The sequence below is a fragment of the Ammospiza nelsoni genome, chromosome 3 (assembly GCF_027579445.1).
Source record: "Ammospiza nelsoni isolate bAmmNel1 chromosome 3, bAmmNel1.pri, whole genome shotgun sequence".
NCBI classification, from domain to species: Eukaryota; Metazoa; Chordata; class Aves; order Passeriformes; family Passerellidae; genus Ammospiza; species Ammospiza nelsoni.
The window spans coordinates 111,507,713-111,534,873 of record NC_080635.1 but is presented as its reverse complement, the minus strand read 5'-3'; the positions used below and the strand labels follow the sequence as shown (position 1 = coordinate 111,534,873).

Here is a 27,161-nt window from a genome sequence, read left to right as displayed (position 1 = left end):
TATGCAATGACATTATATTACATCTTTCCCCTTGTTTTCAGGACTGATGTGACTTAGCAAAGTGACTGGGGAATCTCTGATTAAAGGAAATGTTTGGAAATTTGTGCATTTATGGGACAGCATGCAGGGAAGGTACATTTTTTGCAATGTAAATTGTTAGAAAAGGGCAACAATCCTCAGTGAGATCCTATTATCATGGAATGGTTTGTGTTGGAAGGGTCCTTAAACTCATATCATTGCAAATCCATTTTCCACTAGACCAGGTTCTCCAAGCTCAATCCAACCTCACCTTGAGCACTTCCAGGAAAAGAACATGATAATCCTTGCTTTCTCCAGGTGCTGTTGAAAGATATTCAGGTGGAAATGCTTTAAGTTAAAAGTGCAGTTTCATGAACAGGAAACATTCAGGAGGACTAGGTCGTTTTCAAGGATATCTCCCAGTGGAGAACATAAAAGTTATTGCGTTTGTCCTCTTGTCTGGATGATGTCAGAATTTTCATTTTTGCTCACTGAGGGAAGATTCAAGATCAGTTTGGATGGAGCTCTGAGCAACCTGATCCAACTGGTACTCCTGCTCCTTCAGCAGGAGGAAAGGAGCTGGACTAGATGACTTCTAAAGGTCTCCTCCACCCCAAACCATCCTCTGACTCTGATTCCAAACTATGATTTTGAGCCCAAGTAAAATACCCAGTGTGGTCCTGCCGCAGCTTCTTGTCAAAGAGCTGATAAACTCTTGGGTGTCCCAAGGGTTAACAATTATAAATCCTAAGGGTTAAAAAGCAGTTATAAATCAGAAAGGATGTTCCATTTCACCTGGGGATGGGGATGAAAAGCTCAGTGCAGTGGCTGACAGAGTTGACAGCTCACAGTTCAAGCAAATGTTTTTTAACACATTTGAAAAGATAGGAAAGCAGCTTTCATTCTTTTTTGATTCCCTTTTTAAAACAAACCCCTTATGGCCAGTGACTGGAGTAGTCACTGCAAGAGCTGATGTAGCTGTGACATTTTTAAGAAAAAAAGTATAAATTCCGGGTTCATAAAATATTTTTTCCTAGTCCTCAATAAAGGATCTGCCACTTGAAGATCTATTTGGCCACAGAGAGTTGTAGCAGCATACCTGTGTCCTATCCTGACTAAAAAGGCTTCCCAGAAAAGATTTTCTATTCCTTTTAACTTGAAGAATTTAATCCATTATTATTTTTATGGTTTGTTTTATTAACTGAAGCAAGAGCAGCAAAATGTCTTTGCCGTGGATCAAAAATACATTTCAAAAAACTCATCTTTTTCCTGAAGCACCAGTTTCCAATGGCAGTACTGCCAGTCATCACTTTGGCATTTGAAAATTTTAGGAATAGTCAAGTTAAGTTTGATTAGGAAGTGCATTTTGGGTCAGGAAAAGGGAATGATAATAAGGGATTATGACAATGGAGAGGAAGCTATATTTCTATGATAGTCTGAAACCAGAAATGCTGTGGGAAAGTGTGTTGTATTTTATTACCAGAGACAATCACAGAGTCACCGATTGGTTTGGGCTGGAAGAGACCTTAAAAGTTTTCTAGTTTCAACTCCCTGCCATAGGTGAGGGGTTTTATATTCTTTAAAAAAAAATAAAAACAATTGTAGTCCATTGAATTACATTATTACCTTCTCTTGATTCTCTTGAAAAATTCCTTTTTTTTTTTTGTTTATTTTGTTTTGCTTTTTTTTCTTCTTTTTTTTTTTTTTGTGGGGAAGGAAAACAGTTTTCTTTTCACTTTGTTCCTGGAAACTGAAAGCTCCTATTCCCATTTACACTAAGATTTACAGTATAGCTACAACAGATTGACAAATTATCTGCACTGTAATTTGTACATTCCCAGTAAGTAGATTTTGTGTCTGAGCCCTGCAGTTCTCGTAAATTCCTTTTGTGGAATAAAGGGATCTCATTACCTCAACTTTAAAATGCTAATAAACAGTCAGAAGGTGTAAAAGAGCTTTATAGTTTGTCAACACCCTAAACAACTGTGTGTTCACAACTGAGTTAATTAATTTGATGTAAAAAGAAGCAAAAATGAGATGCAGCATGGTCCTGGGTGTCAGAGGAGAAGGGTTCAAACCTTGCTGCCCTATGACAAAAAGGGGAAATTTTTAAAAAACATTTAAACAACTTTTGGGAGAAATACCAACAGATCCATGGCAGGCTTAGGACTGGAACCAGTTCTCTTAAAACCATTAAAAGATTCCAGTTTGTACCAACACTCCCATGTGTAAACCCTATTTTCCAGCTCTGCCTGACTCTGGATGGGGCTCACACTGCCTGGTGTCAGTTTTGGTTAGGAGGTTCCCAGGGTGTCTAAAGTTAGGTAACAACATGTACTACAAAAAGTCTTGTTTTCAGGTCAAGGACATCTGTTTTCGCTGAAAGCACCTTGTCATCCTGTCATGTAAATTCTCAGACCCCCTCTCCTTACTCTGTAGTAATTTCTTTCAAACTGCTTTATTTCAGTGTTTCCAACTGTAGTAGCTGCTGCTTTCAAAGCTGGGTGACCAGAGATGGATTTCAAACACCCAAATGAAGTTTTCAGTGCCCCTTCAGCAACCCACTGTGCAGCTGGAAGACGAAATGATGCTCATGTCTTTCGTAATCAAAGGATTGTAAATAATGGCCTAATTTGTTTAAACCTACACCACTGAGTCCAGTGCATGTTTTACATTCTGTGGACAGATTTTCCTGTGACCCTGGAGGTGTGCGCCCTGACACAATTTGCTGGTTTGCTCAGTTTTGATGTGACTTGGAGATATTTCTGTAAATGTCAAATTCACATCTCCTGTTGAGCTACCTAGAATCATGGAGTGGTTTGAGTTGGAAAGGAGCTCAAACCTCATTTAATTCCAACCCTCTGCCATGGGCAGGGACACTTTCCACTATCCCAGGTTGCTCCAAGCCTCATCCAACCTGGCCTTGGACACTTCCAGGGATCCAGGGGCAGCTACAGCTTCTCTGGTCAACCTGTGCCAGGGCCTGACCTCCCTCTGACTTGGGAATTTCTTCCTAATATCTGATTTAAATGTCTCCTCTCATAGTTTAAAGCTCTTTCTCCTTGTTCTATCAGTAGCTTTTGGTCTCCTATCGCTACTTAGGACTGGGTGAAACCACCTAGGTAAGTGACATATCATCCCACACTGATTTATGAAATGTTTTGTGTTAGAGGCCATAAGAAATTAAATTTATACTGTTTTTCAACAAGAGTGGCATTGTACACATCAGAATTGTTCCATTCTTAATAATTTTACCAGGTCCATACAAGACTGCAACTTCACATTATGCTTCTAACAGGAAGCATAACCAGAGTCCTGATGCCAAGATATTCCCAGTCTTAAGATCTGTGATTAATTAATTTGGAATTAATTTTCAAATCCATTGTATTCCTAGGCTACACCATTCTTCTCTGCTCCATATTTAAGGGTGTTCTGTTAATTCATTTACTAAAGTGCTCAATTTTTGTATTGCCTGCAACAGCTTTTTGTGTCTGAAGGCTCTGTCCTGTACCTTTAACATGAAGTCACTTCTGCTTTAGATCTCAAGATGGGGGTTTCTTTTCCAGCTCATACTTAGTTAATTATTAAAAATGAGTTCAATAATTAAGGAGTTATACAGATTCATCTATTTTTCAGCATTTGGAGTGTTTCTGCTCAGTACATTTTGGGGGAAGAAATAATTTAAATATACCACAGCTGTTGGTGTTTTAAATGTTTTCCCCTCAAACAGGTAATTTATTTACCTGTTGCACAGCCCAAACCCTGGCACTGTAGGTTATTTTATGAATTTTGCATGTTTTAATCAAAATTGAGGTGTTTTCAGTAGGAACATATTATAATTAAGGCAAAGAAGCCTCAGTTATGGTCCCTCATTGACACCAGAAAGGTGTCACTGACCAAATCCTGGGTGTCACTTGTGCTGCTGGAAGCAGAGGAGATTCTGACCTGGAGGTGTTGTATGTGGGAATGTAAATGGGAATGTAAATGGGAATGTAAATGGAAGCAAGAAAATGGATAAATGTGGTGCTTAGGGACATGGTTGATGGTAGACAGGAAAGAGCTGAGTTAATGATTGGACTTGATGGCCTCACAGGTCTTTTTTTAATCTTAATGAATTTATGATTCTGTGAAAGTGGGATCTACTAGATCTGTTGGTTTGTTTGGTTTGGTTTTCCCTAACAAAAATATACCGAATTTACTGGAAAATGGGAGTAGATTTTGAACATGCAGAGAAATATCCCACCCTGCCTAGATCAGGGAAAAGAATACAGCAAACTGTGGAATGGGAGACAGGTAGCTGAACACAGTAAGAGGTGAAAAACAAGAACAAGGAAATAAAGGAAATGGGGGAATGTTGGATGCCTTGAATATTCTTTTAGAAGAAAAAACCCTAAGTAATTGAGAATATTTTTGGTAAAAATTTTTGAGTCATAGCTCGAAAGTGGAAAAAAACCTGAAAAAAGCCTTTTCCATTGGAGCATGCTTTGAATGCAGAATGGTGTTTCCCACTCCTCAGTGACAAGAGCTGTTGCCCAGCAGTGCTGCTGTGGAGTATGGGTGACAGATGAACTCCACAGGGGTCAGTTGTGTGTCTGGGCACAGATGCATGAGAACACACATTAACATAGGCACACAAATCAACACCAGAAACAAAATGTCCAGAGCTGGAGAGAAATTGTGCAGTGCTCCACATGCAGATGGCTGCTGCCAGTCCTGGGCTTTTATGCCAGCCCTAAAAATTCACAAGAATCACTCAGTGAAAGAAGGAAGGTAAATGAATAAAAATGAAGAGTGCTGCTGGTAAAAGAATGCACATAGGAGGGTATTAAGAGGGTTTTTTGAGCTGTATTGAGGATGAGGTTTTTGATGTCTGTGAATGGTGAAAGGTGGGTTTTTGTCTAGGTCTGCATTAAAAAGCAGCGTGGCCCTATAGAAGCAGAGCTGTAGGGTGAATGATGTAGGTGCTGAGGATGCAGGGTCCACATGGTCTGGGGGCTGCTACAGAGTCATTCCAGTCTGGTTCCATTGGCACCTCCAGTGCCCTATGTGTCCTACTGCATTTCAGCTTCTGAATTGGTTTCCCAGAATCCCAGGATGGGTCAGGTTGGAGGGGACCACATTGGCTCGCCTGGTCCAGCAGGGCCATCCCAGAGCACAGGGCATAGGATTGTATACAGGCAGTTCTGGAATATCTCCAAGTGAGGGAGACTCCACAGCCTCTCTGGACAATCTGTTCAGTGCTCGGTCACTGCACAGGAAAGAAGTTCTTCCTCCTGTCCAGGTGGAACTTGCTGGGCTCAGTCCCTGCCCGTGGCTCTGGTGCCATTGCTGGGCCCTGGAGCAGAGCCTGGGCCCTGCTCTGCCCCTCCCTGCACACAGGGACACCCAGGGCTGAGGGTCCCTCTCAGCTGTGCCTCCTCTCCAGGCTGAGCAGCCCCAGCTCCCTCAGCCTCTCCTCCTCAGGGAGACGCTCCAGCCCCTTCATCATTTTCATCATCTTCATCACCCTGCACTGGACTCCAAGATCTCCATATTTCCCTTGACCTGAGGAGCCCAGAATAGGCCATAGAAAGCCAGATGCACCTCACAGGGCTGAGCTGAACAGCAGGAGATGTTTGATGCCTTCCAAAAGAGTTTGAAATGTCTGGGAGATTTTCTTAGCTGGAAGTTGAGAAATTTCAAGTTTGATTTAAGAAAATGTAATGATACAGAATTATCTCAGGTTTAGAGTACGTCATTGACACACAGAGCAGGTGCTCACGTAAACTGCAAGATAAAAGAGTATAAAGATTTTATTCTTCTGTGATTCTGTTGTGAATTTGTTGTCTTGAAGGTGCTATTTCTTATTTCCATCTTCATTAAGGAAATAGTTGAGACACTATTATATAAGTAATTAAGACACTGGAGTATAAGGAACAAGAAAGTGAAACAGGATATGGACAGAGAAGTTTGCTTAAAATAATTTGAAAATGATTTATTGGATGCAACCTCTACACTCAGAGATTTCTGCTATTATTACTTTCCTGCAGTATGACCAAGGAGTTCAGTACCTTGCTGTGGGCTAAAGGTAAATGATGATCTACTGCAAGGGAGGGAATAAAAGTATTCCAAAGGTAGATGTGTGAGGCACACGCTCTCCCCTGATGATGTTCAGTGTGTTGGACCTCACCGGACCAATCTTTTCCAAAGCCTGACAGAAAAATGTCAAAAGTTAAAGCAAACTTCATTATGTGAAGAAAGGAGGGTTATAGGGCAAGATTTTTCATTGCTAGGGCTTGTTACACACAGATTTCATAGAATCATTGAATTATTTTGGTTGGAAGGATCCTTAAAGATCATCTAATTGCAGTCCTCTGTGATCAGCAGGGACACCTCTCATTAGACCAGGTTTTTCTGAGCCCTGTCCAACCCAGCCTTGAACCAGGACAATGCTACTCCTCTTTGGTTTTTTTTTTAAGTTGAACGGCTTACTTTTAAACTTTTTTTTCCCCCTTGTTTTTTTCAGGCTGGATGCCCAAAGTAGTTTTCACACACTTGAAATCATCAGTTAATGCCAGCGACACACGGTTGGTGCTCCAGGAACCTGTTGATTGGCAACCTGGTGATGAAATCCTGGTGGGAAGTTCAGGCCTTGGAGATGCACAGCAGCAGGAGGAAATGGCTGTAATCCAGTCTGTGAACAACACAGAGCTGCACCTCAGATCACCACTCAGGTATCCTTCCAGGAGATTTTTATAGCAGAGAGCTAAACAAGTAGAAAATTTGATCAAAGTCAGGATTTGCCGTTCCCTGTGGGACATAATAACTATATAAATCCCTTTAATAAAGGTGGCCAGTGATATTTCAGTTCCTCACTCCCCCTAAAGGTAGTGGATATTCAATCCTGAATGTTTAAATTCTATGTTTAAATTCTGTATCATCCCCTTGGAACTCAGAAAACCTTTGAAGCAGAAAACACTTATGGCCAGTAAAGTCCAGTGGTGTCCGTATAGGAATGACAAAGAAATTTCCTGTATATTCAATTCCTTAAGAAAGTGCATATTTTTCAGAAGAAATGTATGACTTTTGTAAAAAAAAATCCTCTCTTCTTGACTGATTTTCTTAAGTAATACACTCAAAGTGAATTTTTTCATTATGGAAATTTGCTTCTATATTTCCAATGAGTGTTAATTTCACTGCCCTACACTTTCTTCATCTACTGTGCATGCATGTCTTGGACAGACTGAAAACTGCACTTCTCACATTATCTATCTAGAGGCAACCTAACTCCAATGCCCAGGAAGATTAAGGGTATTATTTTTAGAAATAATTTGGACTTGAGGAAAAAAGTTCTGATGGTTTTCACCCAAGCCTGTTTTGGGAAGAGAATTCAAAGGCTGAAATATATTGTTGTAAATCTTATAGAATCACAGAACATCCTCAATTGGAAGAGACCCACAAGAATCATTGAATCCAGTTCTCGGTCCTGCATAGGGAAATTCCAAAATCTCCACCATGTGCCTAGAAATGTCATCCAAATGTGTTTTTGAGCTCTGGCAGACTTGGGGCTGTAATCACTTCCCTGAGTGGCCTGTTACAGCGCCCAACCACGCTCTGGGTGAAAAGCCTTTTCTTAATAACACAACACAATATAATATTATATACATAATCTAAGGAAGGGTTGAGAGCTTGTGAAACAAAAAGATGAAAGCAAATATCAGACAAGGAAAAGCCTATCTAGCACTGATTGTGCCACTGTCCCTGCTGAGAAAAGGACTGAAACCAGCTCAGAATTTGGGAGGCTATGTTAATGAACATAAAAATCAAGAAATAATAATGTAATTCTCTCCATCTGGCAGGTGCAGATGATATTTTTTGTCTTTTGTTAGGTGCCCCCACAGTGCTGGAGAGGAATGGGGCAATGGCCAAGGTCTGCCTTCCAGTGCTGTGGTGGCACTGATCAGCAGAAGGGTGGTTGTTCAAGGAAATGTCACACTGGAGAGGATGTCCCACCTCAGGCAGTGTGCAAATGCAGGTGAGGAAGTCTTTGCTCACAGAAATGTACTGGGAAGGAAAACTGCTCCATTAAAATCCCATTGTGGCAGCCTCGCTGTGTATTAGAACTCTTTCTTCCTAGGATAACTTTGAGATAATTCCAATGCCAGAAAAGAGAGTTTGTCTTTCCAAACATTGTTTGACATTGAAGTGTGAAGTCTTGGGAGTTGAACTGCACTTCATTGTAATATCTCAGATGTATTATTTTCACATTGTTGTTTCAAGCCATCTTGGGAAAGACCCTTTAGTTTTGCCTGAGCCTAAGGGTGTAGAAAAGAGAGTATCTTCTGAAAACATGTTTCAGTGTACATAAAATATTAAATTTTTAATTGTGTTTACTATTTAGTCACTTTAAGAAGGAGGAAAAACAAAACAGCCCAATGCTGTTTGTACTCTTTAGCGTAAAATATTGAGACGTTGTTTAGTGTTTAGGGTTGCCAAGGAAAAAATAACAGGTGATGCATAAAGTATCAATGGTGAAAAAATGTTAAATATCTCAGTTCTCTTTTAGTTTTACCTGTATGAAATGCCATGGAGTTTGACAGGTGGATTCCTGATTTACACCATCTATTCAAGAAGCAGAATCAGACACAGTGATTATAATGTGAGGAGAGTTAGGTTATCTGGCAACCCAGGTGTAAGGTTTCCTTTAAAAAAAACTGCCTTGGGCTTTCAGACTGTGACACAAGACTTCATTTGATATCCAGCAGCCAGCTGCTTATATTACTCATGGATTTATGGTCCATTTCATGTGGAACTCATAAATATAGGCTCTGAAATGCACTAACTGTTTGAGGTTTTTATTTGAGTTAAAGGATAGGAGGATTTCTCAGAGGAGTCACCAGAAGAGGAGTGAACAGTGTTTTTTGTGGTTAATTTACCTTCTTTAAAAGAAAAATGAGCATTACTGGGCATCAGCAGGCAATGCTGGAATTTGAGATCCCCTCTGCCCTTCCACTGAACAAACCCAAGTAACACATTCATAGTCTGAATCTCATAGCAAAATATCTCACACCCATGGAAGGGCCTTTCAGGAATTTTACCCAGCCCTGTGATTTAATTTTTTGTCATATCATGGGATTCAAGAATGGTTGAGTTGGAAGGGAAATTAAAGATCATCACATTCCACCCTTCTGCCATGGGCAGGGATATTTTCCACTATCCCAAGTTGTTCCAATCTCTGTCCAGCCCGGACTTGGACACTTCCAGTGATCCAGAGGTATCCACAGCTTCTCTGGGCACGCTGGGCCAGAGTCTCACCACCCTCACAATGAAGAATTTCACAAGGAAGAATTTCTTCCTAATCTCTATTCTTGTCTTGAAACTGGGTAGCAACAGTTCCCCATCCATCTGCAGGGAACATCAGGAGAGCAGAGTTTAAAAAAACAAAAACAAAACCAGAATGCCTCATTTCAGTTTAGTTCTATACATCCATGCCCAATCTCCTTTTCAAGAACCTCATTTAAGGGAAATCAGTGTCAAATCCCTCTTGCTCATGCATACAATTATCTAAAATTAACTCCAAGGAGGTGTCCAAATAATAAAACTACAGATTCCTGGTTGTTTTGATATATTTCCCTCCAAAATGTCCAGACTTTTAGGGAAAGAACCAGACGTATTTTGAGGAACATCAAAAATGTTTGCCTGTGTTGCCTTTGGGCCCATGTTTCAGATCCCTGCTGGAGCTGGAGTCTCACTGGGTCAGGGGGATGATCTCCCCCTGGACATCCCACCCCACAGAGAAGGTGCCACTCACAGCTGTCCCTGGGTTGTGCCCTAGGTCACCCCGGGTGTTTGTACAAGAGAAGTGAGAGGCAGCTGGGCTCTCGGGACCTGGGGGCCGTGGTGTTGGTGGAGGCCTTCCAGGGCCAGGCGAGCCGGCTCCAGCTGCAGGGGATCCAATTCCGCCACGTGGGACAAGCATTCCAGCATCACTGCAGTGCCCTGACTGTCACTGGCAACACCTGGATGGCAGGTGAGCTCCCTGCACTGGACATACCCACCTTCTCCTGCCCACCCTCAAAACCTGCTTGGCTCTTCAATCAATTGGCAAATTGGATTGTTAAATGTGAAAAAATCCCCTCATCTCTAGTCTAAGATCAAGTGACAGAGTGGTTTCACCTGCTTAATTTCCTTTGTATCTCTGCTTCTCCCTAAAATAATATTTTTTTAATGCTACACTGCCCTTTTCATGTAGAAGAGAGTAGCTCTGGAAATGAATGCACCAAGACACTATGAGGGAGCCTAAAAATGCACCAAGACACTATGAGGGAGCCCAAGACACCATGAAGGAGCCCCTTCAACTAGCCAGCCCAATGACTCAGGGCTGGCTAGTTGCAGGGGCCAACATTTAATTTTATCACCCAGAGGTTAAGGAACAAATTAAGTTCTTTTGCCTTTGTCACTGTTAAATGCCAAATCCACCTCTGTGGAAGTGGCAGTGAGAGCTCTGAAGACTGATGGTGGTAGGGGCAAGTTAGGTGGGCTCAAAGAATGTTTTAAGGATGCTGAATGGATTTTCCCTTCCTAAGGTACATTTGCACCTCTCACAGAATAATAAAATTATTTGGTTTGGTTTGGTTTGGTTTGGTTTGGTTTGGTTTGGTTAGGTTTGGTTTGGTTTGGTTTGGTTTGGTTTGGTTTGGTTTGGTTTGGTTTGGTTGGGATGGGTTTGGTTTGGTTTGGTTTGGTTTGGTTTGGTTTGGTTTGGTTTGGTTTGGTTTGGTTTGGAAGGGACCTGTGCCATCTTCATCACTAAAGGAGGCTCAGGGCTCCCTGGTGGCAGAAGGCAGCCCTGGCCAGGATCTGGATGATGGGAAGGTCAGCATGCCTGGCTAGAGAAGGGCTGTAAAACACCTCCCCTCAATCTGCAGCGTGATTTGTGCTCACACCACTCCCTTCCTCCCAGACTCCTACATCCGTGGTTGTTGTGTTCTGGACTCCTTTGGCCAAGGCCTCCAACTGAGAGGGATCTCCAACCTCACTGTGGACAGCAATGTCTTCTACAACATTTCAGGCCATGGGGTCCTCCTGGGTAAGTGAAGCAGGCAAATATCCACACTACATACAACAGCAGCTTCTGCTGATTCCCATTTGCTTGGAAATGCTTTCAGACCCTTAACTGAACTCTGAGAACTTTAATCACATCTTCTGCAATTTCTGGTGTCAGTGAATTTGGAATAAAGCTCCCACAATTCCACACACAACTCCTAGCAGCTCTTTCCATTTGGCCAGCTCTTTTTCTTCAGATCAGTCTTCACTTGATCGGGATCAACTATTTTTCAGTGAAAAAATACTAGATTTTTTTTTAGGTGATTGAATAATCTGTCTTTGGAAAAGTGTCATTATGCCACATTTAAGACCACAACTCGATGAAGCATTTAAGAGAATATTACCTTTCACTTCAGTCATTTGATGTCGAAGATAATGGAATGAAAGCATATGTTAAAAGTTAACCAGAGGATTTAGCACTTAAATAAATTGGAGCTTGGAGCAACAAAAATGTTAAACAACAAAATATTTCTCCTAACTAACCATCAGGAGACTGACTTCAAGCATCTTCTGCTGGGATCTCACGTTTCCTGAATACCTAAAGATATAGCTCGATTTTTGTTTTCCATAAGAGATGGGATAAAAATGACCAATTATGACATAAAAAGAGGGGAAAAAAGAAAGCCTTCAGTTCTGTTCCTGCAGTTCCCCACCCACAGCAAATCCCTCTGCTGGGTGCTGTGTATAAACATAATGAGGAGTGATATATAATGATTTAAACAGGGAAGATTATAAACCAAATGTGGTTATACACATCTTGCAGATGAAGAGAGCTGGCTCACAGAGATGCAAGGACTTGCCCAAGCTGATTTACAGAGCCCTTGCAGCCATGGGGAAGCAGAACAGGACCTCCAAGCTGCTGGCATCCCTTGGCTCATTCGTGTTGGGATCTGTGTCTGAGTTAAAGGACTCTGAGCTGAGCTGAAGTTTCAGCCTGAATACACCTTGTCCTCAAGATGTTTTTAATGGCTTCACTGTCAGCAGCTCTAGAGGGTCTGATGGATTAATTTATATATAATTTTGTTGCCCATGAAGGAATATTTATTACAGCCGGCTCTTTGCAGCTCTGGAATTGGATTCTCTCAGTGATTTCACCTAAAATCCTTATTTTCAGAGGGTTTGCAAGGCCATCACAAAATGTCACTCTGCTTAAAATTATTGACACACAAGGTCTGAGCTTGAAAGTCAAAACCTCAAAATCCTCTATGGCTGTCAAAAGGACTTCTTTAGGATCTTTTTCATGCTCTGGTAGAAGCATTGTAGTACATAGAGACTGGAAAAAATTGAGAGAGCTGATTCCCTCAAAATACTAAGGGAAGGCTAAAAGTATTTATTGCTATCCCAAAAACCAAAGGGCACAGGTTTTCTTGTGAAGTGGCTTATATTTGGAGTAGTAATGATTTGGGAAAGGGATCTGTATTATTAATAGAAATTTGAGCAGGTATATTTGAAGATAATTACTTCTTTTGGATAAAAACAACTAGAATGGTGTGATTTGGTTAAAGAAAACTAGATGGATGTTATTTGCTGTTAATGTAGGCCAGAGAGAATGGTCTATGCATAGATTGCACAGGAATTCCAACACAGGATTCCACTTTTTGTTCTGCTTCCAAAAGAGCAGCAGTGCTGATCATAGAATCATGGAGTCATTAAGGTTGGAAAAGACCTTCAAGATCTTCCTGGTTCTGGAAGTTGAACCATTAAACTAACCCTGCCAATGTCCCAAGTTCCATATCTCCATGGCTGCAAACACTCCCAGGGATGGTGACTCCACCACTTTCCTGGAACAGCCTGTTCCAATGCCTGACCACCCTTTAGGTGAAGAATCTTTCCTGACATCCTAAACCTCTCACAGAGCAATCTGAGGCCGTTTCCCCTTATCCTATCCATGTGTCCTTGTCTGGACTTGGCTTGTATGGGACTGTCCACTCCTTGCCATTGGGTGGCCCATTGTTTTTAACATGTAGTATAAAAAAAAATTTATTTTCTTCTTCCATTTTCTATACTGCAACTAGATCTGGGGCTCCCCAAGAGGTCTGTGTTGTCTAATCAATTGCTTGATTGATTTTTCCCTTTCTCTTCTCCTACTCCATTGCTTAGGGGGGCAAACCCCCAGTTTTGTGCAGAGGCGCACCAGGTGTTTTTCAGCCTGTTTAGAAATTTTCTTACATGTAAGTAGGGCAGTGAATGGAGACAGGAGATAAAGAAGACTTTGAATTCTAGTACTGCCAGGAGCATGCCTGTGTGTGCATAGGTGAGCCTCTTTCCCGTTCTGAACCACTCTGAGTCTCTTTTCTCAACTGTAAATCTGCTTTATAATACATATTTTATTTATTTTTATCATAAACTTGCAGTCCAGAATATATGACTTGTGGTATAGTCACATATAATACCTCGTACAGGGAAATAGATGTGAATATAACACCTGGAGTTGTGTATATTGAAATGAGAATCATGATAATAGAGGGTTTCCAGCTATATGTACATTTATGTTTATTTTTATTTTTTCTTCCTCTTATTTTTTACTTTTTTATCTTTTTTTTTTTTTCTCTTCATATCTTTTTCTTTTAAAGGTGAGGGACCGGAAGAGGACAACAAAATCAGTAACAACATAGTGATTGGCCTTTCTGTAACTGATGGTTTATCCAATATTGAGTCACTGTCACCAGCAGGGATCTATGTCAGGGCTCCTGCCAGCCACATCAGGGTAAGAAGTTCTGGTATAAGACATAACATTTCTTTTCTAATCAAAGGTATCAGAAAGACACAGAGCTTCATTTATCTGGGAGATCACATACACAATATTTGTTTCTTGGCTGAGCTGTCAGAACTTGTGCTTGTGATGGGATATTGAAACAAGTGCATATTACAAAATAAATTATGTTCCTGGGTAAATTTATTACTGAGAGTTTTGCTGTGTTTGAGTGGAATGGAATATTACAGTGAGAGAATTCATCCTGAGGTACTTTAAAATGTTGTTTTATTTTATAATGCTCACAGATTCAGAAAACTTGGAAAAAGTTTAGTCTCAGTTTCTCTAGAATTTCTGCCATTATTAAAAAAAACCTTTCAATTTTAATGGACTGACTACAAAAACACTAAAATTCAGCAGCATCAATTACACCTCTGTCTGGATTAAAAATCACATTTCCCATACAGCTGAAGATTTGCATTCCAGGATGAGAAAGAGAATATGTTCCCTGTCCTGTGAAAATGACATTGATTTTGAAAGAAAGGAAGGTTCTAAATTTTAAATGGTTATAAAGCACCAGGTTTTTAAAGAGAACAGCCACACATCAAAAAGTTGAGCTCAGAAAAAATACTTTTATTCACTAATTCTCTGATGCTTTCTCTTAGTTCATACTCTTTTTCAGTCTTACATTTCAGAATAAAGAATCACTTTTATGTGTTTCGTGGAAAAACATTATTTTCATCCACTTCAAACCACTTTTCCTTCCCAACTATTTTAAGAAATTACATTGAAACTGACCTTTCTTACCACACTTTCAGTAGTGAAAAATGCATATTTTCATTTAAAAAATAATCCTAACCTGTTCTATTGTTAACCCCCAGTAACCAAACCAATTACTGTTTGTGAAGACCTAATCACCTCTAGGGTTTCTGCTTCATGGGGAAAGATTTACACCTAAATTTGAAGGTGAAAAAGAGACCAACACATTTCCTGTGCTTTTATGAAGAAAGGAGCACTGAGAAAGGAGGAGAGAACTTTTCTGCAATTCCCTCGAGGCCATATTTATCATTTTTAAGGCCATCAAATATGGTTTTAAAATACAACAACCAGGCAGAATCATGAGAATTTCAGCTCCACTAAGCACAGAGTTTTGTACTGTCATGCACTGACTTACCCTGGAGCTGTTCCCTCCATTGCCAGTGGCTCAGCTTTTGAAAAGGTTTGCTGCAATTACCTCCACGGGTTCCTGGGAGCTGCCTGTGCTGGGTTTTCAGCACATTTATTTATCCCCCTCTGCTCACGTGAATTTGCAGATATAAAGAGCTACATCTGTGGCTGGGTACCCCAATATCAGGGGGTCCCTTCTGCTCTCCAGAGGTGTTCTGCTCCAGGCAGGGTAACAGATGGCCCTCAGATGGTTGCTGATGACCTTCATCATCCTGAGGAGTGGAATATTTGAGGAGTCACAGCAGCAAAAAGAAAACTCAAAGAAGTTGCCCAGCTTAAAATTGTTATTAACTGCTCCTACTGTACAACAGGACCATGCAGTGCTCAGGCAGGCAGCAAAGCACAGGGATATTAAGAGAAAAAGGTCATATTTCTCCCTGGTAAAAGAACAGGTGACTTTTCCTTAGTGCAATAATAATCACTAAATTCCAGGGGTGCTGGTGCAGCACCAGCATTACAATGCTGTAGTCTCAACACCTTTTCTCTCATGAAAATTCTCAGATCAAATGACTCAAGCTTTTTAGGTATTTATATTCTTAGTTCGTTGGGGAAATCTGAAGAATGTAATGAGAAAGACTCATCTTCCACCTGCCTGGTTGTCAGGCCAGAACATGCAATAGAAGCTTTCCCAGTTTAGAATTTAATTTTATGCGTTTGTCAGTCTTTTTGTTTATTGGTTTTGTGTTTGCTTTTTGTTTATTTTCAGATTTCCATATTTTGGTTACTGGTTTTAACTTGGCTGCAATCTTTAAGGCAGGGACTGTAGAGAGCTCTAGGTCTAAGCTATGTAACATCTTCTGTGCATGATGGGTTAAGCCTTTCCACAGTGAGACCTGCAGTAATGTTTTCATAACTAGGCAATTTACTTGGGAGCTTAAATTTGCATCGGTGGCTGAAGAGCTTAAATTTCCTTGAAATTCAGTGGTGGCCTAAACGGTGTGGAAATTGGGACAGAGCAGTCACTCAAACCTGAGCCTACAAAGACATTTGGAGACCCAATTCCCACTGGTTTCCATTTGACTTAAGCTCTTAAGTGCACTGGTGAATCAGGCTGTTAGACTAAATTTTATACTCAGACAGTATGAGTGCAAAATGATTATTACAAGGTTAGCATAATTTTTTTAAACACAATGTGTAAGCCCAGGTTATCACTTTTTAGAGTCATGGACAATATCATTTGCAGGCTGTTTTTTGGGTTTTTTTACATGCTATCAGTGCAAGAAACTGAAGATGCTCCTCTGTGATGTTGGCTTTTTTCTCACTGAAACATCCACCCTATGTCCTTGGTTTTCTTTTTGTGCGCAGGAAAAATAATTCAAAAAGTAGGTTTTTATCTTTTTATGTTGTCTTTCTTGACCCTGGTGAGTTTTGGCCTTTTTGTTGTTCCAACCCATAAACATTCAATGCCCTGAAACGCCAGAGCCAGCATGCAGTGCTCATGCATAACAACATATGGATTGGGTTTAGGAAATCCAGCAAGAACCTCCCTTTCCTTTCTTGCCTTGGTGTTGAGGAGTGGGAAACAGCTCAGATGAATGAACGGGGTGGAGCTCAGCTGGTGTCTCTGTGTCAGAGGAGTGACTGATTGTCACACTGCTGGTAAATGCATTTGTTTCTTCATGTCACCCAATCCTGCCATTCTCCACAGCGCCAAAGAGGTGAAGCTGCATCTCTCTGGCACTGTTTTCCCACTGTTCCATCCCTGCTGAGATCTTTTCAAAACCCTTTCCTGCAAAGTGGGCCCACACCAAAGCAGGCACATTGTGAGTTCTGCTCACATCCTGCCCAACTCTCAAACTGTGGGAGTGGTGCTGGGAACAGTGTCCAGGCTTTAATGTCATCTTTAAGGTCAACAGTTTGAGTCCCAGCTATCTGAAAGAAATTCATGAAATATTTACACCAGCAGAGTTGTAACAGTTAAGAGACACTTAAACCGTCAGGCACTTGATTTTAGTGACTTGCAGTGCATACCTCCAGGTTTTTGGCATGCTCAGGGAGGTAATTTCTCTCTGGAATTTTGGTTGCACGGACATTCATAATATACTGACTTCCACAAAGAATTGATTTCCACACAAAATTCCTTGCTTGCCTAAAACCCCTGCCCTGCAGCCACGAGCTGGCTGAATAAATATGCAGGTTTTTTTTTCTTTTCCTTATGAATCATCTGTAGAACGCACGGTTGGAGTCGCAAGTAAAATATCCTGGAAATGATGTGACTGGACTGCAGAAGTGTTTTGTTAAAGAAAAAGGGTCTGTGGCTGCACTTTCAGAAAAAGCAGCAGTTTTGCCAGGGGATAGAGAAAGCAGAGCTCTGGGTCTCAGCACTTTATTCCTTGACAGATGTCAGGGATCAGGACTGCAGGGAGCACACTTGGATGGGTCAGAAGAAAGTAATTGGTGTATGGAGGGTTTCACCTCGAGGTCACCAGGCTCAGCTTTGATTTGGACCATCAGGGACCAAAAAGTCATTAGTATTTTAACACTGTCCAGTGACCTATGAATGGGAGTGGTGGCGTCAGACCTGATCTTAGAGAACAAGCCCTCCTTAGAGCTGCAAGAAAGGCCATCTTAGACCCCCCCCTCAGAGAGCCACATACCTCTAGAGAGCAATTAATTTTGTCTAAGATTAGACTAAAAGTATTGCCTTCTGCACATGCCTATGTCTTATTTTTTTTTTCCTAAAAAGGAAGCTAAAATCTACCAGCCTGGACTTCAAATTTTCACACACCTAAGGCAGGTGAGAGGGATCATGCACAGGTGCACACATGAAGACATTGCTATATGACACAACTCACACCCAACTAGGCTTGGCTGCTCTCCAAATTAAGCTGGCAAGAGCAGGTTTTTTGTCCTAGAGTAGAAAAGTTCAGAACATACCGAATACAACTCATATAACCTACTTGATGCATATTCTGCCAAACTCCTAATTTTAAGGCCAGTCAGACCTTATGTCCACTTATTTTTATTATTTTATTATTTGCAACACAAATAAAGTAACTCAAGTGCAGAATTTAGGATGCAATTTCTTTAAGATATATTAAATGACAATAACTTACAACACATCTTCCTATGAGTATTCACTTACCCTGTAAAAAATTATCCAAATCACATAATTTACCACAGGTGTAAAGAAGTTTAATTGTTCAGTCACTGACATATCCACATATCCTGAAGATGTTGTTCTTTGCTTTCTCTTGACTTTTAGGAGTCTCACTCTTTCAATGCAAATATTTCCTTTCTTCCTTATCCCGTGTTTGCTTTGGGAGATAAGAGAAATATCAAGACTGAGAAAGAAACCAATAAACTTGATTAGTTTGTGATTTACATTTGTGATTAATTTGTGATTTACTTTTTCTCTCTGACAATTTCATATATTGAAAGGAGTTTATAGACATAAGTTTTCAACACATTTTTTTCTTACCTACTTCTTGACAATTTGTCACAACAGCATTTTTCTGTCATTTGTCTCTATTGCTTGGTCAATCCTCCTTGTCTGGTGTGAAAACAAGTATGTTTACAACTGGTCCAAGGTCAAAGTGAAAACAGAACAAGACTAGGGACACAGAAATGAGGTACAAGTCTCCACCAGCCAGTTTACCAGAATTTGAATGGACATCAACTGGGATTTTAATTTGTGTGTTTCTTAAATTAATTTTAATTTCCAGAAATCTGTGCTATTATTTTCATAGTCACATGTTCCTCTCTACAGGGCAACACAGTGTGTGGTGCTGGGTATGGCTATTTCTTTCATCTCTCCCCTGAGGGACCATCCAAAGTGCCTCTCCTGTCCTTCAGTGAGAACACAGCTCACTCCTGCACAAGGTACTTGGGGAGTTTGGTGAAGGAGATTTTCCTTCAGGGAATGGTTGTGCCTTCTTCTATAATTGCAGTGGTGGGCAGAAAAGGCCTTGCCCCTCTTTTCAGGGCTTTTCCCCCAGTTTTGAACCCTTTCAGGTCTTTGTCTCTTGCAAGCAAAGTTGTCTCGAGGATCTTTGTGGGAAGTGTCCCTGTCCATGGCAGGGTGGTGGAATGAGATGATCTCTAAAGTCCCTTCCAACACTCCCTGGTTCCAAGGTTCTGTGACATTTCATAGAGCAATCATTCCTTTAGTGTCCAGGAAGAGCTATTGAAAAAGTTTTAACCAGTGCTTCCCTAAAACAGAAAATGTATTGGAGAAAGAATATTAAAAAATGAGATTGTACTGAAAATCAGTGGTGAAGGTGACCTGAATTTTGAGTGAATCTCAAAATCTCGATGGATAATAATAATCTCAATGGATATTAATCTGGATTTTAAATCTCTGAGAAGGTCAAACGTAGTGCTGCATTCAGGAATGCATTCATTTGGGCTGTAATCCAAGTTAGCTGAATCCAAGATAAAGAAGAGCCTTACCTGTCCAGATTCATGTCAGGCTTACCTGAAGGTGATGCTGGCTGAAAACTAATGAGCATGGGGGGGTGTTTTGTAGTGAGAACCTCTCAGTAGCACTGCACACTCCTTTTCAGCTCTGATAGATCTAACACTGATAACTTTTGACTTTTAAGAAATAAAGTCTCATGCAGACAACTATTACAAATTTAAGGTTTTAGATATCAAAATGATGAATAGAAAAATCTGCTCACCAGTCCATGCCATGTAAAGGAACAGTGTCCATGGCTTTCTCTCCCAAACAGGCAAGGATTGCTGGTATACCCAGGGTATTTGCCAGACAGTCATGTTCAGTTCAACAATTTCACAGCCTGGAGCTGCCAAGGGGGAGCACAGGTAGGTTTGTCCCCACTGCCTGCTGTGATGCTCAGGATCTTTCCAAGTATCTCACCTCCACACCTGATTGTCAAAAAGCTTGATTGACTAAAAACTCTTGTGCTTCTACGTCCATGTCTCTCACCAGGAAGCTCCTATTTTAATGAAAAATGCAGAAATTTGATTTGTGTGAATTCTTTTTGCTGCAGAATCAGTGCTACTTTCACCGGCTGGTGTTCTCTGTAATCATCTAGCATCTGTCTGCCACTGCAATCATGGAATTTTAGAATGTTTTGGGTTGGAAGGGACCTTAAAATCCATCTCATCCCATGAGCAGGGATACCTTCCATTAGATCATGTTGCCAAATAAAAAAATCTCCAAGTATATCTGAGCTGTTCATGAAGATTGCAATAGGTAGATATATTACCTTTATAGAACTGATGGTTTCCATGGGATTATTTTTTATTCTTCTTAAAATTTTGCACTTTTTATTTATTTGAATTTGTCTAGCTTTGTTCTCCAGCTAATATGACTCACTATTAATTAATCTGATTTTTTAAAAGCCAAACATCCTTTATTATGTCATATTTTTCCCCATACTCACAATTTGGAGCTTGGGATCCTGTTAATTTCTGTCTGATGACATGAACAGTTTGTATGTGTTTCTCTATAAGGTTTTATAGCTTTACCCATCTCTATGACTCTTCCTCTGAAGGTATCCAATTTATCAGCATGATTTTTCAGGCTGATGTGTTCCCTTTCTGGAAAACCTATTTGTATGAAGAGCAGAAAAAGGGTGATTTTCAGGTTTGTTATTGTTGTTTGTGTTCTCTGCATAACCTGTGATTTCTTTGTATGTGACTGACCTAGAATACACAAATAACTAAGCTTATTCTGCTTCTTTCCATGGGCTCCCTTTAGAAACAATCTCCTTTCTTTTAGGTGCCCCATTCCAGAAGTGTTCAAGGCTGGGTTGGATGGGGCTTGGAGCAACCTGGGATAGTGGAAGGTGTCAGTGCCCATGGCAGGAGTTGGAATGAAATATTCCTTAAGGCTCCTTCTAAGCTAAACCATTCTATTATTTGATGATGATGTCTATTATTATTATTTTATTTTCCTTTAATATAGATTTTCAGTAGCAGGAACCTTGAGCTCCAGCATTTCTGGATTTCTGCTTGCAAAGATTTTGGCATTGACATTGTGCAAAGCCTGGGAAACACCTCTGTGTCTGAAAGCATTTTAAATGGACACCTTGGGCAAAAGGTAAGAACTGCAAGAAATTTCAATGTATCTTAGGTCTCACAGCAACGTTTGAATAGGAATTTGGAGAAATTAGGAAGCAACCTGGAGAACAGCCCCTGTTCCATGGCAGATTGGGAAAAGCTTGGATTTTAAACAGATTATAAGGGAATGCCCTCAAGTTGCATCAGTAAAGGTTTAGACTGGATTTTGGGAAAAATATCTTCACTGAAAGGTTTTCAAGTGTTGGGACAGACAGCCTAGGGCAGTAATGGAATTACTTGGAGGGTTTTAAAAACCATGTAAATGTTGGCACTTCAGTACATTTTTTAGCGTTGGCCTTGGCAGTGTTGGGTTGATGGTTGGACTCCATGGTCTTAGAGGGCTTTTCCAACCAAAACAGTTCTACAGGTTTTTGGGGTTTTTTCCCAACATCTTTTCCTTTCAGCATGGAAGCTTTTAAGAATTTTTTTTAGCAAATTTGAAACAAGGACTCTGTTTTTTCTGTTTTCATTAGAAACTACTATAAAATTTCACACTGTAAGGCATAATCCTATATATTCTTTCTAAAACCACATTCAAAAGTGAAAATAAAATCACAAACAAAAAAAGCTGAAGGATCTTAGCAGGACAAGTTCAAATTTTTTTCCTACTCATATTTTTTTCCAGTATTGATATGGTCTCAGAAAAATCATGGAATTTCACCAGATCGGACTTTTTGAGAGGCATCATAATTTTTCTTTAATCAAGCTTTTCTAACACAAATTCCTATACACCTCTTGCATTTAGCACCATTTAAATAGGCACAAGTGGGTTTAGTTTAGTGATTTCAGAATTCTGAGGGGGAACACCAGCTTTGGCTTCTATCCTTGTTAACACTTTGGTTTCCTCTGCTCTCTTCCAGCATCATTGGTCCACCTGGAACGCAGAGTGTTACTTTTTTACTTGAGAATGAAAAATGCTGACAAAATGTAATTTTATTTATGCAGTAAATATGTTCTTCTTCCACTATTTCTTTAGGCAGCTGGATGAAGTCCTTTGGGTGCTACCAGGTTGTTAACAGATTAATAACATGGATAACAATGGAATTTTAGTTACAACTGGCCGCAGATGCTTGTTCATGATTTTGAGGTCTTTTTTTTTTCCCCTGCTCAGTTTTCTATTGTTGTTCATTAAATTAATTTTCTCTCTGACTGTCAGAAAAATAAAAAAAAGTATTTTAAATGATTTTTCTTTAGAAGCTCACAGAAAGGAACCTCCTTAGCAGGTCTACTTTAAGTAGATGGTTCAGATAAAATTCTGGCTTCACCTGTCCAGCCTTTCAGTGTCCCAGTGATGTCCCAGTGAATTTCTCTGACACCAAGGGGTGGATGTTTTTGTTTTTGCTTTGCAGGATCCATGGAAGGACTCCAGTGTTGTACTTGCTGAGAGATTTAGAGACAGTCACACTGTGCCTTGTTTCTGTCAGTACCTCAGGGGGGGATTATCTTTGATTATCTCATGATAAGAGCCTCCTTGTCATAATTTACATCTTAATGTATGTAATTCTCCCTTTAATAATGATGTCTATTTAATATAAATTAAAACTTTATTACATTAATTTAATGGGAACCTTGGATATTCCTCTCTGTTAGCCCTTCCACTTTTTGGAAAAAAGTGTTTTTAAAACAAGGTTGTTTTCTTGAAATATCAGGGCATTGAAAAGTTGGGGCTTTGACTCATTGAAATATTAGTGACAGGGATAAATCCAGGACTGGCAAAAGCCAAGTGAAAGATTTTTTTTAACTTCCAAGATATTCAGAAAGCCCCCTCCATGTTCTCATTAAGCAGCTCTGTCTTTGTGGGACCATTTAAGGAGAAGCATTTCTTCCTGGAAAAAGCAGAAGTTCTGAGACACACAAGGGAGGAATTATTGTCTCACACTGGTCTATTTGCTATTTATTTAAATAAAATTAATTAATTTTAAAAGTATAGAAAATTGGGTGGGATGGAAGAACCAGAAGTGTAAGAAAAAAGCCAATAGAGACTTTCTGAGCAATTTGTTAACCAGAAACCAGGGATTTCTGCTTAGCAGTGACTTGGAATAGGAGGGCCCAAGGGCCAGGACTATCACTCCTGACGTTTTGACCTCAGAATAAAACAGCTGATGGAACCACTGTGTCTTACAAAGATTAAAGATAGCACCTTCTTATTGAAGTAATAATGTACTTATAACAGCCATTACATTCTTTCTTTTCAATTGCAGGTGCTTTCCCATAGGGTGGATTTCTTGATTGATTCTTTACTATGGCTTCTGAGATATATTCTACAAGTATTCATTGGCCTCAGAAACAGGATCACAGACTCCTGCCAGCCCTTCTTCCTCCAGGCTGCTCACTAACTCTAAGTATATCTTTATTTCCAGCCTGTTTCCAAGAGAGTTGGGCAGAGGGTTGTACACTTCCACTCTGCTGTGGACTACAATCACCCCAAAGTCCAGTTTGTTGATTGTGTTTTTCATCTCCCATGGCTTTTGTTCTTCCTTTCTGTCTTTTTAAGTTCTAATAGACCCTGAAGTCCTCTAGAGCTTTTCAGAGAGCCTGGCTTAAGTGTGTCCCCATGCCAATTCACACAAAATCCCTTTGAATTTCAGTGCTCAGATTTTTCTTAGAACAGAAATAAGAATGGCCATCTTTGCAGAGTAGGAAAAACTCCCACTTGCTGAACAAAAAAGGCAAAGTGAAATGGAGATGTAAAAATCCACTCACTGTGGCTTTTAGGTGGGTTGTTTCTCCCTAGGGAATGTCCAACCATAACTACCATGAAACAACTCAAACAAAAGCCAATAAGCTGCCCTTAAGAATGATGCTACCACCTGCTTCACGTGGGGAATTGGATGGGTGTTGTCAGAATTTGCCAAACAATGGTTTACATCTGTCCTTTAAACTCCACAATTATGGGTAGTCACATTCTTGCGTTCCCAGCTGCTGCATCTTGGATACTCCATTTCTGGAAATGCTCATGGCCAGGTTAGACAGGACTTGAAGCAACCTGGTCTTTTGGAAGATGTCCCTGCCATGTCAGGGAGTTGGAATGAGGTGACTTTTATGGTCCTTTCCAATCCAGACTATTCCAGGACTCCATGACTCACATGATGATGTTTCCTTCATTTCTTCATTTCAGGACAGGATCTGTATGTCTGCAGGACTAAGGGCTCCCAAAAGATACCAGCTCCTCATCTCCAATACAGCTTTCAGGAACTTTGATGTGAACACTTGCACAGCGATCAGGACTTGTTCTGGCTGTTACCAAGGGCAGGGTGAGTCTGATTTATATTTGTTTCTCAGGATTCCCAAATCCCTAGCTTCCCCCTGCAATTACAAGTTCATATTTTCCACAGATGACTATTGATAATTCCTCTGCACAGGCTGAGATTTCAGGTTCTCCCCAGTCTTTCTGGATATGGCTTCATCACTCAGTTGAAGCCACATATTGCATTTATTTTAAGACAAACCTGGCCTGATTTTTGCACTGATACAGTTTTCTCAGTGGAAATGGGTTTTATACACTGCCTTGTTTCTGCATCTTCATTCTGAGAGGTAAAATTTCAAGAGTGATGATTTCTTTAAAAGTTGTGACACCACCTCACAGAATTCCACCAAACTGCTTACCAGCCCAAACCTGAGGTGAATTTGCTTAAGACAATGTGTAAACTAAGCATCCTTCTGAGCTTTGAAGAGGTACTCAAAGGCTCTTTGAAGAATGCTCCAACTGCAATTGCCTTTTGTATTGTAATAAAATGTATTTATATATAAATGAAGACTGTCCTACAATAACATAGAAGAGGATTTCAGGAGATGAGATCAAAGGACAGGGGGAATAGTCAAATCTGGCTTAGTCAGGCTAAAACTGGGAATATGACAGTCATATAGTAACCCGTGCATTGTATGGCATTCCTGCCAAAGCTCACTTGTTACAGTCCATGGGGCAATGATTTTCTGACATTTCTGTAAAAATTAATGTGCTCATAAATTTTAGCCTGCATGAATATTCATATTTTTTGTAGCTATCTTTGTTTCACTAGTGAAAAAATTCTCCAGACTCACTTTTCAGCCTAGGCTTTATTCTGCTAGGTGCTGCACATACGCAAAAGAGTCAAGTGCATTTACACCATGTACTCACCTCTAAAACAAAGGCAGACAGGATCTATAAGAGTCACTGTAATTTTTGGCTGTGGGGCCTGTGAATAAATGTTTGGAGTCACTGAGGAGATGCTGGTAGAGCCAGGAGCAGCACCTGGCCAGTCTGTGCCACAGTCACAGCAGTGTACTGGGCAGGTTTGGTCTGGCACAGCAATAGCTATTCCTACAACCATCTCCATTTATTTTCTTGGATCTCCCCATTTTTGTTGACCCATCAGACATTTTTCCAAAGGCAAGGTGGAATGAGGTTGGTCTCTTTTCCTCCAGAGAGCTGTCTTCAGGCCCATCACATGAGGTGACCATTTTGTTTTTTTGACGTGCTGCTTGTCACCCACAGGTGGGTTTACAGTGACAGCTGAACATCTGACCTTCACCAATTCCCCTTTCCAAGTGTCCTTCCCCTTTCCTCACTCTGCCATCCTTGAGGATCTTGATGGCTCCACCACGGGACAGAAGGGAAGTCACATCCTGCCTTCCACAGATATCCTGGCAGCATCTTGCACAGCCAGTGCCAACTTCAGCCAAGCTTCTGGTGGCAGTGTCTGTGACAGTGACCTTGTTTTCCACCGTATGGATCTTCATTTGTAAGTAATTGCTCCACCTCCCAAAATACAGCGTGGGTTTTGCTTCTATGTGCTATTCTGAGATTGCTGCTGGTCTGAACTCAGTGCCAGGACTGCTGCCTCTCTGCTTGGTCCTAAATTAGGTCTAAAGCCTGAGCAGTGGCATCTCTCTTAATCTGCTCTGCTGTCTCCCATGGCCTGTCACACCATGGCTGTCACTGTCATATTTTCTGGAAAAATCCCCTTGCCCAGGATTCTTCTCCTGGGAACCTGAGAAGCCTCAGAGAAAAAGGAAAACAATATTATCTCATTTGCTTCTCCTCTGCTTTGCTGCTTTGGAATGCAGTTTGGAGATTGTTTATCTAACAGGTGGTCATTTGATTGGTTTCATGTGAATTATTTTGACTTAATGACCAATCATGGTCCAGCTGTGTCAGGGCTTTGGAGACAGTAATGGGTTTTTCATTATTATCTTGTTAAACCTTCTGTAAATATCCTTTCTCTAGTCTTTAGTATAGTTTTAGTATAGCATTCTTTAATATTATATAGTAACATAAAATAATAAATTAGCCTTCTAAGAACATGGAGTCAGATTCATAATTTCCTTCCTGCCACGGGGACCCCAGAAAATACCACACATGGCAGAAGGACAAGGGTGTCCTGGAGATGCTGTGTCAGATCTGCCATTCACACTGAAGTATTTGATAGGTTGGGAAACTAAAAAGAGCTCTAATAATAATCCAGTCCTGGGGTACAGCCAGGTTGTTCCCATCAGCTTTGGTGGCTGTACACCTCCCAGTTCTATCCCAGTTCACTTGTCTCCCCAAGCTGGAATTTTCCCTCCCTTTAACCAGCTGGCAGCTGAGGGGATCCGGTGAAGGAATGCTGTCCAAGAACTGCCAACACTTCTATCACCCAGGGAGGACACTTCCAAATTTCTGACGTAAGAAAAAGGGTGAAAAAGAATTTTAGATATCTAAACATCACTCCTGCTTTTCTTCCCATGCTCATCTTCCCTTCCCAGTCTCCTGCTCAGTATTTCACTCTCCTTTTGAAGTAAAAATCTGAACAATTATCCATTTTTTGCTGTCTCAGGTTAGTAGTACACAGGCAGAAATCCTGAAGTGCTCTGTCAGAGGGCTGTTAATTATTCATGTTTAGCTCATAATTAATGTTTTAGAAGTAGAAGGGGGAAAACCTCAACCCCTTCCCAAACAGGAAAAAAACTAATCAGCTTTTCCATTGAAGGAGAAAACTAAGACTTTGAGTTACCTGGAGGCTTTGCATGTGATTACTGTGTTTCGTAATGAAACCAAAAGTCTGCAAAAATTTAAGAGCTTGGAGTCATTTATATGTAACTAAAAGAGTACTGGGTAGAAGGCAAAATAAAACTGTGCTTGGTATCTTTCCTA

The 27,161-nt window shown here is 40.6% G+C and overlaps 1 protein-coding gene across 1 annotated transcript in view; it reads left to right on the top strand.

The window, feature by feature from the left end:
- Nucleotides 1-27,161, top strand: part of PKHD1 (PKHD1 ciliary IPT domain containing fibrocystin/polyductin) — a 240,386-nt gene that overhangs the window by 98,550 nt on the left and 114,675 nt on the right. Inside the window, exons 38-47 of the mRNA XM_059469299.1 lie at nucleotides 6,524-6,731; nucleotides 7,887-8,032; nucleotides 9,833-10,027; nucleotides 10,961-11,086; nucleotides 13,677-13,810; nucleotides 18,732-18,844; nucleotides 19,696-19,786; nucleotides 20,895-21,029; nucleotides 24,168-24,303; nucleotides 25,524-25,770. Coding sequence (XP_059325282.1) covers nucleotides 6,524-6,731; nucleotides 7,887-8,032; nucleotides 9,833-10,027; nucleotides 10,961-11,086; nucleotides 13,677-13,810; nucleotides 18,732-18,844; nucleotides 19,696-19,786; nucleotides 20,895-21,029; nucleotides 24,168-24,303; nucleotides 25,524-25,770 — 1,531 coding nt within the window. The remainder of the gene's footprint in view (nucleotides 1-6,523; nucleotides 6,732-7,886; nucleotides 8,033-9,832; nucleotides 10,028-10,960; nucleotides 11,087-13,676; nucleotides 13,811-18,731; nucleotides 18,845-19,695; nucleotides 19,787-20,894; nucleotides 21,030-24,167; nucleotides 24,304-25,523; nucleotides 25,771-27,161) is intronic.